The sequence below is a fragment of the Ischnura elegans genome, chromosome 12 (genome assembly GCF_921293095.1).
Source record: "Ischnura elegans chromosome 12, ioIscEleg1.1, whole genome shotgun sequence".
Classification (NCBI taxonomy): domain Eukaryota; kingdom Metazoa; phylum Arthropoda; class Insecta; order Odonata; family Coenagrionidae; genus Ischnura; species Ischnura elegans.
This window is the reverse complement of record NC_060257.1, coordinates 1,133,831-1,149,243: the sequence shown is the minus strand read 5'-3', so window position 1 is coordinate 1,149,243 and position 15,413 is coordinate 1,133,831. Positions and strand designations below refer to the sequence as shown.

General features: G+C 44.0%; 1 protein-coding gene across 1 annotated transcript in view; it reads right to left on the bottom strand.

Annotated features, from left to right (window-relative positions):
* The window catches only part of LOC124169085 (protein phosphatase PHLPP-like protein), a 204,865-nt gene that overhangs the window by 163,027 nt on the left and 26,425 nt on the right, over positions 1-15,413 (bottom strand). The window contains exon 4 of the mRNA XM_046547559.1: positions 2,619-2,772. Within this exon, the coding sequence (XP_046403515.1) occupies positions 2,619-2,772 (154 nt within the window). The remainder of the gene's footprint in view (positions 1-2,618; positions 2,773-15,413) is intronic.

The following is a 15,413-nucleotide window of genomic DNA, read 5'->3' as shown; positions in this document are numbered from 1 at the left end:
AAACCTTCTCCTCACATGCGGCGAAAATGTTAAAATGCGTCTCCTGGGCCCATGGAGCAGGTACTTCCAGGATGGGTGTGGTACACCCTCCGAAGGGTCACTAATCCCCGACCCTATCCTCGACGAACTCACCCTCGCAGGACCGTCTCATCGGCCCTACCAGCGGGGGCCCTACCTCCGGAAAAGTGACCGCTCTGACTGCAATTTGAAAATCAACCAATCAATCCGATCATCGATATATGATAGTTTTCATCGCACTCCTGCCAATCAAGCAATCAAGTACGTCTTTGAACCGTGTCTCTGCGATAAAAAATAACGATTTTGTTAACTTTGCAACAAAACGTGGCTGCGGACCACCGGAAAATGGCCATTATATCAAAGTTAACAAAATCATTATTTTTCATCGCAGAAACACGGTTCAAAGACGTACTTTATTGCTTGATTGGCAGGAGTGCGATGAAAACAATCATATTGTGATGATCGGATTGATTGATTGATTTTCAAATTGCAGTCAGAGCGGTCACTTTTCCGGAGGTAGGGCCCCCGCTGGTAGGGCCGATGAGACGGTCTTGCGTGGGTGAGTTCGTCGAGGAAAGGGTCCTGGATGAGTGGGTCCCTTCGAAGTGCTTCGGCGAAAGTGCTGACCGTATGGCAGGGAGGAAGAAAAAGTACGTCCACCGCAGTCTGTCGTGCGGACGTACTAGGTACGTCCACAGCAGTGAAAGGGTTAAAATATTTACGCAATAAGAGGAAACATGAGTACTATTTAAGACGAAATTCAATTCTAGAGGAACAATTTACATTAAATAATAAATATTTTGTGCAAAAATTCCACGGAGAAAAAAATCATTTGCCTTGACCAGGAATATTTAATATCGATAAACAGTTTCTTAATTTTATACGGCATTCGTATGGCACAGTTCAAGAAACATTAACTGCAAGCTACATGGTGATGACAGATCACCCTCTGCCAAACACCCGGGAGGTGGCTCGCAGTGTATTATGTAATGTAGATTGCGTGCTTTTATTTTTCCACTGTTCCATTGGGGAGCGTGTTTTTGTGGGGATTCTTTTGCATTTTGATGATTGCACACCCCCTGCCAAACACATTAGAGGTGGCTCGCGCGGAGTTGCGTGGATGGAGATCCCTCCGCCAGAGAATATTAATAAAATAGTGTAGGTTGGTTAAAACTCTCACTCTGCCAAACACCTTTCCGGAACCTCGTCACCAGAATTCCGGATACACATTGGATAAGCTAAAAAGTGGAGTGGGGGAAGACAATAGAGATTGTCGCTTTCCCCCTCACCTCACAAAATTCGGCGTTGCCAATTCTCTGGAGGCAATCGGCGTAAATTTGATCACTTTTCGTAAAATCCTTTTTTTCATCGTAGAACCTCGGTCAAAAGACGCATTTAATCACTTTACCGCGAGGAGTATGATTAGCGTATTTATTTACCTCTAAGTATTGGAATAAAATATACTACGACAGGTCATATCGGTAGGGGTAAGCCCCTGCTGTGACGGTCGTCTCCCGAGGACCCGGCTTATCTCTCGAGGAAGGGTTCGGAACCGCGTAGCCATCGATCATTGCTTGGATCCAATATACCTGTCTAGTTGAATTCATCGCCGCAGACTTAAAAATATTACTTTTGCGTTCCGTGAGCATAAATGTATATAGAGGGTTCCACATTCAGTTGACAGTACGGGCCTTATAGAGAACACTGATATGACAGAAATTTTCTGTCATATCAGTGTGGATCCAAACACTATCGACTCAGGCAGAGAGAAAAAACGCAATAACCTCGATGAAAACGAAGCGATAATAAATGTATGCGTAAATGTGTTAGTATAATAATTCACTACCACCAGAATTATTTTCTTCCAGCAAAATTTTAGGACGAGGTAACTAAATAACCTCACTGACAACATTTAATACAAGTATTTTATCTCATTGCCTTCACACACACACACACACCAATTACTGTCTGTAAAAAAAGCAAGATACTCAAGTTTGAGAAGCTCTAGCGTCTAAACGAAGCAATCGATTTCAATGCAATAAAAAGCATACGAAATAAAATTTAGTTCTACGTTATATCATGTACTTTACAAATTCTTCGGCAAAATAGTATTTCCTGTACTTAATTTTTTCTCAAAAAAGTACCCGTTTTTTGCATGTAAAATCAAGGTGCCCAATTTTGAGCGCTTGGCATTCCCGTAGTTTTCGTTCCTATAACTTGCAATTTTAATATAAAGAAGCCACATCTATTACTAGCAGTTTGCCGAAAACAAATTGTTTATACCACAAAAATTTACGGAGTTGTTGTAAACAACGCAAACCTCTGCTAACTTCGAAACCAGTGAGTCAATTGAAAATTGATTGGTACTGTTGTCTTTCGAAGAATGTTAGTAATGTATATAGGTAGATCATACACGTTAAATGTCAGCAGTATATTCAATATCTTTTTATATTTATTTTTGTTTTTAGCTCTTGTTGTCGCCTTCTCCCTGCCTGACGGGCATGGCCTAAACAAAGCAACAGAAAAGAGAAATCTTGTGAGGTGTGTCATATGGCGTGAGTGCTGATGGATCCGATGTAAGTGCTCTCTCTATCTCTTACCGACATGGAAGCGGATGAGGTGCCTCAACTCGGGGTCGATGCTGAGCCTGGCGCGCCGCGTGCCCTCCCCGTATCCCAGGCGTGTCAGGAAGGCGTCTTGCAGCCGTAGAGGGCGCTCATCGGACGCCAGCCGGCGGCTCGTCCCCCCGCCGTACTGAAATATTCACAGGAAATACCAAAGACGATTACAACGTTAGAAAATGGGTTATCAAAACAGTTCACTTCATCTAAAACATCTTCACTTCACCTGCTTATTACTCCGCAAGCTTACTCAACAGGCGAGCGGTGTGGGTGTTAGGAAACCAACTGATAACAAAAATGGAAATGCGCGAACGTCGCGTCGTCTCGCATTTATAAAAGCCATTTATTGTCCGAGGAAAAAAAACGAATTCGTATACCTTCCGGTCAGCTTAATATTTCTCTTAATGTATTACTTCTGCCTGACCTAGAAATATGGTAGATTTCTAAGATCTTCTCCGAGTCGCTCTGAAATGCATCTTTTCATAATTGCTGAAGCAATTTAAGCCTGACGCGAAACCGCTGAGTGTTTAGCGGCTCCCAGCCAAAACCTGTGTATCGATTTCTGTACGCTCATAGCAGTTTATGACAAATTGAGGTGCTTTCCTTTGTTTTTCATTAGGTTCACGGTTTAGGATTAACGAGGGGACACCTATCGTTGATAAAAAAAGAGATTCGTGCGCTGAGTCCCACCTTGCATTCACAATTCTTAGTAATGTTTTTTTCTATGCACCCGCGATTTTTTTTACGAATCGCACAGCTTTCCTACGTATTATATTAAGTCACGAATTACGTCTTTCTTCCCCGGATCCTGTATGCTCGCTGCGTCTTCAAGGGTATTCGAGTTCACTCCGCGTACTTATTTAAAAGTCGATGTGTCGTAATCTTTGATGGTAACAATTTATGAGGGAATAAGATGAATTAAGTGGTTTCCTATTATTTTATTGCATATATCGAAATATATTCACTCCTTGATTCATATTTCGATGGAAATATTTCATGCTTTTAGATTTTTAAATGACGATATCTATTTTTTGCGATTAAATGAAAAGCGAAAATTTTCAAGCGCACGCGTAAAACGCGACGGTTAAGAATGAATGCCGGGAAAAGCCCGTTTGACATCATTCTGGTTCCGGCTGCCGCCGTATGAGGCTACCTCGGTGCGAGGCTATGAGCGCCGATACGATGGAGGCTGCTAGCAGGTAGCAGAGTACCCTGCTAGCAGGTAGCGCTTGGCTTAAATAAGGATTATCAATACCCTTTCAAACTAGGGAAACTCTCCGACCACAGGTTGAGTCTTTTTGTGCTTCTTCATTCCACCCTTTTGGGCACTCTGAAGATGGAGCCTAGTTAGTGTCCTGCATTCCAGGACTGGGATTTTTTATTTCCGGGGTTGTGGAATATTTGCAGCATCTCCCGTAGAAGACACTGGTCGACGGTAGCGGTCCCATGGGTTGGGAGTCGCTACTGCCATGGAAGCAATATCTGTTAATTGGGATGTCCTCGTTGTCTCGTAGAATCTTCTCGCTTCTTCCTGCATACGTTGTCCGATTGGTGACTCCCCCGTTGCTAGGTATAGGGCCTCGTTGCCAGCAAATCTCGGGAAGCTCATTATTTGGCGCAGTATGTTCCGGATGGTCTTGTCGAGTTGTTTGGTTGGACCTTTCAGTGCCAGTCCAGACCAAATTGGGGAGGCATATGTTATGCAAGGAAGTAAGACGGCTTTGAATAGTCTCAACTTTAGGTATTGAGGGATGGCGTTTGAATTCAGCAATGGTCTGAGGTGTGCTGCATTTTTATTGAGTTTTTGACGCAGTTCCAGCAGGTGGTCCTTAAATTGCAGCCTTTTGTCCAGCTTGACGCCAAGGTAGGTGGCAGAAGAGCTCCACTCTATTTTTTGGCCTCTTAGAGACGTTGGTGTCGCAGGTTTATGAGCTTTCCTTTTCGTGCGTGCAAACAGGACTGCCGTTGTTTTTCCTGGATTTAACTCGATTCGCCACTTTGCGTACCAGTTGGAGACTCGGTTTAGGGCTGATTGTAAGTATGTGGCAGCAAATTTTGGCCTTGTTGATCTGCAGAGTAGTGCTGCATCATCAGCAAACAAGCTGACTGTGGTATTCCACCCGAACTCCTTTGGGAAGTCGGCTGTGAATATCGAGTAAAGCTGGGGGCCAAGCACCGATCCTTGAGGGACGCCTGCCAGTATCAGACGGTCATTTGAGGTGGCGCCGTCCCAGGTGACCTTGAAGGATCTGCCTTGAAGGTAGTTGGAAATGATAGCGGTGATCCACGTTGGGTATCGGAAGGATTTCATTTTCCAGATTAGTCCTTGGTGCCAGACTCTGTCAAATGCTTTGCTGACATCTAAAAAAGCGGCGGCACAGCAGCCTTTATTGTTGAAGGATCCAGTGATGAAGTTGGTGACTTTTAGGAGAGCATGCGATGTTGAGTGGTGACTGCGGAATCCGAATTGAAAGGATGGTAGAACTTCCTCGGAGTCCGTGTGCTGCTGTAAGTAGACTTGGATGATCCTCTCCAGCATCTTTCCGAGTCCGTCCAGTAGGGAGATTGGCCTATAACTGGATATTTTTGATGGTGGCTTCCCTGGTTTTTGAAGTCCAATCACCTTTGCCTTCTTCCACACTTTGGGAAAATAGTGTAGTTTCAGGCAGGCCGTGAAGATGAAGGCGATTAGGATGCCAGCAGCTCTAGGCAGTTGCCGCAGTACTTCGTTTCGGATTCCGTCCGGTCCCGGGGCTTTCCTTGAGCGCAGCCGTTTTAATTCTCCCGCAATCATCGGTAGAGTGACTTGGGGCGGTTCTGTGTCAGCAGGTGGTAGTGGTGGTTCATCCTTTTCCAGCTGTTTTATGTCGGCTGCTAGGGGGTCCAGTGGATTGGGTTGGAAGCATTCTTCCAGGTAGTCCGCAAAGCAGGTCGCTTTTTCTTCATTGCTGCATGCGGTCATTGATTGCGTGCGAATCGGTGGGATTTTGACGTATGGTGCTCTTAGCGATCTTGCCATTCGCCAGATGCTTCCATCATCCGTATGCAAGGACGAGAGTTTTTTCTCCCAAGTGCAGTGTCGGAAGTCGACGACCGCCTCGTGCGCTTTCCTTTTTAGTGCCTGGTACTTTCTTCTATCGCTGGGGCTGTGTGTGTGCTGGAACCTCTTCCTTGCGTTATGTTTCCTTTGCAGTAAGTCTTTGATCCCTGCTGGAAGAGTCAGGTAATCCGGTGGACTACGTTCTGCTACTGGGATTGCCGCGTCTGCAGCTTCCTGCATTTTCTCTGTGAGTGTCGACACAAGGTCGTCAATTTGCTCTGGAGTTTCAGCGGACACCGTCTCTGGCAACGAAGATGTCAGTCTCGTTCTGAAGAGTTGCCAGTCAGCCTTGGCAAGATTACGATGAGTTGGTCTTGGTAATCTGGCAGGTTTTATTCCCATGTAGCATAGGACCGGGTAGTGGTCGCTCTCTAGAGCTTCAATGGTGCGGCAGGAAACAGAGAGTTGCAGTTTCGCTAGCAGGAAGATGTCCAGTACATCACTGGACCCATTGAAGTGGTAGTGGGTGGGTTGCTCAGGTCCCAGAGCTCTGATGTCTGTGTCATTCAGCCAGGTCCTCAGTTTATTTCCTCTGGAATTGGGCGCTCTGGAATGCCAAGAAGAGTCTTTGGCATTTAGGTCTCCGCCGAGTACAGTCGGAGGTCCTCTCTGCAGTAGCGCAGCGTAGTCTCCTGCACAGAAGTCCCGGCCTGGTTTTTGGTATGCTGCAACTATGGTTAGGTCTCCAGCATTGGTAATAAGTTGAATCGATGTTGATTCAATAGAAGAGTTTTGAGGGTCAGGCAGCTGGAAGCCGCTTAAGCCTTCTCTGAGGAGGATTGCAGTTCCGCCGCTTGCAGTTTGACCTGGTCTATCAGTGCGGAAGACTTTGTATCCTGGAACGGTCCATTTGTGAGTGGGAATCAGTTTTGTTTCGCTGATTAATGCAGCGTCAACCTTGAATTCTTCAAGGAAGGACAGTAATTCAGGGGTCTTCCAATAAAGACCTCCGTTTGCATTCCATGTTGCAAGTATGAGGCGAGGTGGCAATTTGACGTATCTAGGGAACGCTGATGTTAAGAGCAGCTAGTACCCTAGACATTAACGTCTGTTGTTGCAGGAGTTGATGTTGTATCGCAGCGGTGACTGCGACTAGTGATTGGATAGCAGCTACCAGATCTGGTTTGTCATTAGAGGAGGTAGTGGCAGGCGTTGGTGTGGGTTCCTGAGTGCTTGTTAGGCCTGGAAATTCGGCATCCAAGCGTTGACGCGGAGTGGATGAGGGCCTCTGTGATGGCGCAGAAAGTCCTGTTCCCCAGGGGTTTTGGCGCCCAAGAGTCGGGATCGGCTTGGGAGCAGCCGGTGTAGTTGTGTTTGTCTGAGGCTTCTTTTGAGAAGCTCTCAGCTTCTCTAGATGCCTCTTGTAGATAGGGCATTTTCTGGACATTGCGGGGTGGTCGCCTTCGCAATTGCAGCATGTTGCAGGGGTTGTCTTTGGAACTTGACATTGGGATCCGTGGTGTGGGCCAGCGCAGGACCAGCAGCGTGGTGATGCTGTGCAATGCACACTGGAGTGGCCGAATCTGTTGCATCGGTGACACATTTGTGGCCGATCGTGTTTGAATGGTGAGAGCCGAAGATGGACTGGCCCAACCTTTTTAAGTGCTCCAATTTGCTTCGGTGTCCACTCAGCAGTGGGCCGAACGGTAAGGTGATATAGGTCCTTTTTTTCCTTTTCCCTAGTGAGGAGGGGCCTTATGGAAACGACGGGAATGCCTTCACCCTCGAACAGTTCAGCAAGATATTCCACGTCGAATTCTGCTTCCAATCCCCTTACTAGGAATGCAGTTGTACGCTCTTCGGGTAAGGCGTACGAGGATGCCTCTGCCTGCTCCTTGTCTAGCAGTTCTTTTAGGGCCTTGTGATCCTCAATGGAATCGAGATGTACTCTAGTGAACTCTCGTCTTATGTCAAGGCGGAATTCTCCTTTTACTACTGACTTGATTAGTTCAATAGACTTCCTGTAGTCTGAAATTCCATATATAAGGAATGGTGGCGGACGTTGTCGTCGTGGGGGACGCTTCGATGCAGCAGGTGCTGATGGCAGAATGGCAGCGTCCGGGGTTGGCTCATTAGATGCCGAGTCTCCATTGGAAACCGAATCTTCTACAATCGAGAGAGCATTGTATTTGTTAGCCATCACTATTTGTTTAGCAGGCTGCATCGACGGTGGAGAAGCACGGCCTCTCTTCCTCTTGTTCCTCTGAACCGGTATAAATGCACCGGAGGGAACGTATGCGTCATTTGTTTCCATGTGGTCCTGAAGAGGACCATTATGGTCCTCATTAGGGCCGTCGGAGGCAGAAAGTTGATGTTTCATGGATGTAGTGGAGGCATTAGGCGCATAGTAGACGTCTTTAGCAGATGAGCATGGAGCAGAGGCCCCAAAGAGGGCCGATGAAGAGGACCTTAAGAGGGCCGTTGAGGTTTCTTCCGTATTGTCGGAGTCTGGTGACTCGGGGGAGTCAAACGATGGTGGCGCGGTGTTGTTGGGTCCTCGAGGCAGGTCCCTGGCTGCCATTCTGGAAGCGTAGAGCGTCGGAAGGCCGTGAAGCAGTGTCTCGGTGTCACAGCCAGTCGACCGAGATGCTGCAGGTGTTGAGCCGGTGGATGCTGAGGCCGCCATGGATTCCATGGCGGCCAGACGATTCGTTGGGGAGGACAGGGAGGGCTTGTTTGGGGCCTAACACCCTAACGAGGGGACCCGACCGTGTCCCCCAGGCGTGCAATGAGTTAGACTCTAGTGCCTGGGGTAGCGGTCGAGACAACCTGGGCGTGTCGCTTTGGGCAAAGGCACCACCCGGAGGTGATAACCACAGTGACCGGGTTCGAAAGGTAGGTACGAGCCCAGTCAGCTGCGGCCCCCCGGGCGCCCCTTTAGCGACGGGACTCTGGAGTGATGACTCTGCTCCCGGCGGAAGCGGAGTGCTGTGGCGTGAAGTCCAAAAATCGTTGTCCGTGAAGGCGAGGTCAAACAGGTGGCGAAGGTCCAGACGAGCAGGGTCGAAATCGGTGGCGTAGTCGTTGGAGAGCGGCGGCAAAGATTAGATCAAGCTATGGTCTTTAAACCGGCACTCTCCGACCTTAGCCAGTTTTAATAGGTGATTATTAAGACATGTTTCCCTGAGCTCTGTGCCTCATGCATGCATTGGTAATCTCCGACGATGTAAAACTTCTATCTACTCGTATAGCATCTGGGCCCCTGTGACGTCACGTGGAGTGGAATCGCATGGCCATCAATCTTGCCTTTTTCAAATGAGGTTAAAATTGACCATTAACTAATTCGTCTAAACTGGGATTTCTGGAACCAAATAATTTTCATAATATGAATACCTATACTAATGTTTGGCAACGAATCGCAATCAATGCCTTTCGTTTTCTTTGATGAAGGAAACTACCCTATCGCCAGTAGGAGGAATTTCAAAGGGTTTCAAAGTGAGGGTAGAATTTGGAAACGGAGTATAGGAATTTAAAAGTTCTTAAAAAAAACTTGGTGGTGCTTACAGCGGTTTTTGCTTGTAGACGGCTCTCTTCAGACGCGCAGCTAGGAATTAAGACTAGGGGGGAGGGGGCTTCGGCGCAACTAATGCGTGGGGACCTTGGGGTATGGAATATTGGTCCCTTTCCGGGGGCCCTTCCCTTGAAAATGTTTAAGATAAACGGTTCAAAATGGTGATTTTTATGGCTTCCTGAGGGATATTGCATTATTCCTTGCTCTATTCTATAAGTAATATCAATCCAATTAAGTAAAATGGATTTCATTGTAAAATTCTCTGAGTCCTGGGTCGGTTTATCCCCCAAAACCCTGCGCCACTGGCACTCTCCTCATACTCCATGCACTTCAGTGCCTCTACGTCCCATTTCCTCGCCTCCCTAACTATTGTTTTTGAATCTTACGTTGCATTTCATAAGCACTATATGGTGGTCTAAATCCGCAACTGCCTCAAGGCAGCTGCGGGAATTTTTCACACTATTCCTAAACCTCAGTCTCACCATGATGTCCCTACCTGGTATCTTCCCGTATCTCCTGGACTCTCTCATTTGCACCTCCGACCTTTATGATGATATAACAATGTGTTTCTTATCAATAACTTATTTGTCCTGCAAAGTTCTGCTGTATTCATTCCTATTTCGTTCGGCATTCCTAATCCATATCTCCTATTTAGTTTCCATCCACCCCTTCCCTGAATGATGGGTTCCACTCTCTCATCATTACTGGATTTTTATTCTGGAATTAAAGATATAAAAATTTCATTTTCATGTACCCAAATTTCAATTAATATTATTGTGGTTTACGTATATGAGCTGTTTTAATGTGGCAGAAAGAATGAAGCGATGAAACGAAACGATTAATGAAGTTGTAAAGTCATTTTGGTGATGAAATTTTGAAGAAATGACCCACGTATCCTCATCATAACAATAATCTTTGAGTACCAGCAGTTAATGTTGCCGTGAGACTCGGGACTTTCGCGTCTCGTCTCGAAAACGGTTTTCTGTCCCGAACGACAGAACGCAAGATAGAATAACAACCATAGATCTTTGACCCGAGTGACGAGGCCGAAGTCTTGAATATTTGGTTTAGGCACCAGAGAGTAGAACCTCAAGCGTTGGCAATGGAAGATGCTTATTAAGCCCTGGCCGGAGCGCAGCACGGCCTCCGGCTGCACCTTGGACATTGTTCCCCGAGTACAGAAATTTTGGTGTATATATACCATTCTCTGGACCAGGAGGCTGCAGTGAGTGGCGTGAGAAGAGTCCTTTCCGAACGATTCCCTCGGAAACAGTTTCCCATGGAGAGCAACTGCAATATCTGGCCAGTGTACATGTGGCCCATTTGGCAAAAACCCCTTATTTCACATTTAAATCCCATCACCACTTGGGAGGACGTCTGCCAAAATTATAACGTCTGACCATTTGACGGAATTCTAGGAAGTAGCAGCTGGACCTAATAAATCTCCCCTTCACTCTATGCCTGACCCTCGGACGCCAACCTCCAGGAACCCATAAAGTACCATGACAGTTTCCACCCAGATACTTACAACTAGAAGATGAACACACATAACAGCGAGATGGCAGGCATGCATAGCAACGAGATGAGACTCGAGACGAGACCGTTGGGTAGAATTTGAAACGTGACACCTTTTCGTCGAGACAAGACCATCCACGGGACTCTCGAAAGACAAATGTATTATATCCTTAATTGGTTTGTGGTGCAGCACTATCCTTCTGTTAAGACGAAGAAAATTTATACAATTTTGGTAAGTATTAAATGCTAAATATAATTCGATAATAACTTTTTGATGAATTACGTTACTATAAAATGAATTTTTGCCGATAAATCAATTTCTGAATGCATGAGAGTGACTTTTGTAGCCAAGTAAGGGTGTGTTAATGGCTGACTACTTTTCCTTGTTTGCTGCGATAATAACCTTGAAAAATGTATCCAGCACAAATTGGACTATTTTATAAAAAAAAGTTTTTTCGGTGCTTATTTCTACGACAAAAATTTATTGGATTATACTCGCATAAGTGTAAAGTATCGCCCACCGGATCTTGCCATCCGGGTTATAGTTTGCGTGAAAGGAGAAAATTATTGCGCCATTTCGAATTGTGCGAAGAACGTCGCGCCACCACAGCAGAAAGATGAATGAAATAACTATGTGGTACCTCTTTCTTTCATTTGCCTTTATTTCTCTAAAAAATCCATTTAATCAAAAACAGTCAAATCTCAATGGCATTTATTCATTAGCCACTCATCCTAACTCCATTTTTAATATTTTCTCCAGAAACACCTGTTAGCGGCATGTAATCATATTTTTATAATAATGCATTGATGTTGTAAATCATACATCCCGTTTTAGACTTTTAATTATAAATTTTAAGCATTTGTAAATAATAAACTTTTATTTCAAAATTCTGGGCTGGTGAAATACTAGGTTCCACAATTCTGAGGATGTTGGTGCTCAATGCTTTTCGAAAGCCTGGTCAGTTCATGCCTTCTCCATCATTGCCACGATGAAAGAGGTAGGAAACGATGAGGCAAACACGTAGATTATAATGAACCACTGAGAATATCATTCAGCATCCCGAAACAGACCACTAAATAAAGCACATGAATCGGAGCGCGAGTGGAAGAATATCTTTCATGACCATCCACCGGACGCTGCTCCTAGAGAAAGCATTTCTTTCCAGGCGTCACACAGTGGGCTAGAATCGAAAAAAGCTGGCCAAAACCTCAAAATCGATTTTTTTGAGCCAGGAAATTGAAACTTCGCATACACATTCTCAAATAAATTGTGCATAACTTCCCAGATTATTTTGGTCCTGTGTTTTCACTTTAACAATATATGTGAGGTCAAAGTTGAGCAAATTTAGCGAAAAACGACCACCCTCGATTTTTTCTGAAAATTGCCGACTTTATCCTCGTGCAGTGGTTTTATAAATAGTTTTATCGACAAAACTGCTATACCATCTTAATTGAAACTTCTTATTCTTTCATTTGAAGGGTTTTTAAAGATATTGTTTCATCAATAACCATAGATACATAACAAAATGGCGGAGCCTGTTTTCAACCCATTTTTTCACATAAACGTAGAAAAAAAGTAGACATTGTCACCGGCTTACACTAAGTAACTTATATCATGTCGTTTTTTGAAGCTTCTTTATTGTGAATCTAAAGTCAAACCTTGCACCAATTTGCAACCCCGAATTTTAAATAGTTTTTTCGAACGCACGGACGACACCGGTTCTGGCCGGCGGTGGCGGAGAGTACGGCGACGCGGCAAGCGGGTGGATACAATATGGTCTCATTCACTTTTATGTGTGGATAACAGATATATTAGTGACAGAAAATAATCACCAGAAAGTAAAATTTATAAATATTGCTACGAATAACTCTCATTATGCAATCGCTGGGCACTGCAAGAGGTGCACTGAAAGGTTTCCTTCTTTGAGTGCATTCCATGGGGAACGGACTTAAATCGAGACCTCGAGATCGAGATCGTTATCAAGACCTTAAGACAGAGAGCCCCTGCCGTTTCTGATGAAGATAGCGTGGAAAGTGAAATGGAACATCTTATTTCTATTTTAAAAGGAAACGGATATGCTAATTCATTCATTATGAGAGCTTTAAGGGAAATCAAGGCCCCGATGGAGAAAACAAAAACAAGTACCTTTGCAGTTCTGCCTTACATATCAGGAACGACGGACCGGATTGCTCGCATCCTTGGAAAAGCCAACGTTGAAACCTGGTTTGGCACGTTGAGGAAGATCATAGACCTACTTCCATCCGTCATTGATGCTATTCCCCCATTACAAATGGAAGGTATATATGAGATTCCGTGTTCATGTGGGTCTAGTTACATCGGACAGACCAAACGGAAGATAGTGACAAGGCTGAAAGAGCATGAAAGGGGGCTGAAGGCAAGGCAATGGGAAACTTCAGCTGTCGCCGATCATTTTATGTCGGGTCCAGAACACAAGATCCTCCTGGATGAGGCCAAAGCCATTGCAAGAAAATCTGCATATTATCCACGGCTTATTAGATAGGCGATAGAAATTTCTAAACGACCTATGAATTTTAACAGGGATGATGGATATAATTTAAGCCATGTGTGGAAGAGATATATTTCGAAGATTTAATAACAATATTCCACTTTTCATCTTCCTTTTTATAGTAGATGTTTTAAAGAAGTTGGCTTTTATTTTATTTTTATTTACTTTTTTAAATACCTTGACAACAATGGACCAGTTTTCCAACGGTACGATGGATGTTTATATTTTCATTCTCCGGACGACGTTCCCAGTAAGTGGAACGAAACGTTGAGTTAAATATTAAGCACGCAGACGTACACCCGAAAATGAATTATAATAGTGCATCTAATCGCTGCGAAAACCTTAAAACTAAAATTTAAAATACCACTGCTTGACAGAGTGAAGGGTGGAACTGATTCTGATCCAAACTAAGGCAGGAAGTGTGTCCTCTCTCCTCCAGATGAAGCAGCTCTAGCTGACAACGGAAAACCTTTATCAAAGATTTCCTACGGTATCACTGCACTGAGATGAATAAAAATAGCATTTGTATACGCAGAAAAAACTAGTTAAGCTTTAGGTTTGACAAAGAAAATAAATAGCTAAAAACATATTGGCAGTGATCTTATATTTCAGCCCTTTTTCACCATGGAAAGATATTTTTTAAATCATTGACTTCTAATTATGTATATATACTATTTCATATACGACTTTCAATTACTTTTTTGCAATTTTATGAATGCGGAAATATATAATAAAACAAGCATAAATATTTCAGTTTAGCGTGTTTACTTCATCTAAACTCTTTGCATTTCTTAATTTACAACTATTTAGTAGAACATGACATTACCGATTGCCATTACCACAGAGTTGGGGTAATACCGGTCAAATCTTATTTTGAAATATTTTTAATAATATCAATAGGTAAGCATAATTAGGGCTCACTTAAGGTCTGAAATAGGTAAAATCTACTATTTTTAAGCTATTCCACATGATTACGTTCTATATTTTCAATAAATTGAAGCTTTAGCATTTTCCCTTATGTGACCCCATTACCCCAGTCTCCCATAAGTTGCACACGCGGAGGGGAGGATCATGGGAATTTTAGTTAACGCTTGAGGATTTAAACATATTTCCTGCTTTAGGCTCGTATTTTTCAACTTAAAGTATTTGTAAATGAGAAATTACAATCTCGAAATTCTGGGCTGGCAAAATATGAGATTCCACAATTCTGGGGTGGCAACTACCACCCCCGAAGGACGCCTATACCAGGGTGCTGATAAAAGAGCCGGCGAATCATTCGGTTTATGAAGCGACGTCTTTTTGAAATTTTGAGGCAAAATCTTTACTGCCGTTTTGCAGAAAGATTGCTATTTAGAATCTTTTATTTTTCTCATTATCATGATGTTATAAATCTTTCGCCTCCTTCGCGGTCGCGGCCTTCGCTGCTTGGAGCGGGGACCTTGCCTCTTGCTTTATAGCCACTCCTTATCCATCTTTACCGTATCCGAAGAGCTTCCTGCCAATATTGCTTATCGTAGACGTGTTCGCCTCCACATTCATTTCACCTGAGGACAGGAAGCATGCTCATTTTAGTCGACTTCTTTTCGAGGAGTCAGACCCCCCCAATGATATGAGAACATCGCAATGCCATGACTAGTCATGAGAAGATATTATTTTGCTATCGATTTTGTCTCCAATGACAACTCTTCCAGAATCTCCATGAGGCTAGTCCGCAGCTTAGGCACTCGAGATTATCAACCGTTGCTGTGCTTCGTTCGATGATAGTTTGTCTCATTTGCAATCACTTCCATCCATATGCCATCATTGCTGTCGGTGAAGTTTTTTTTTTGTTGTCATTGGGAGGTATTTTCTCCTTTTCGACTAATTTAACTTACCTTAACTATTTGACCTAAAAGAGAAGTACAAATAGTCTCAGAACTTTTATTTTTACTTTTAAATAGAAATTTAACCCTTTCGTCTGGTGGGAACTAATGGTTTTAATGTATGTGCTAAGCATTTGCTCTTAGTCAATAATCCCAGCATGAAAAATGGAGGAAAGAACTTGAAGACTATCTTCAACTGCCGCGATCCCCTAGTGATGCAAACGTATTGAAATAGTGGAAGGTAAACACGGCAAATTT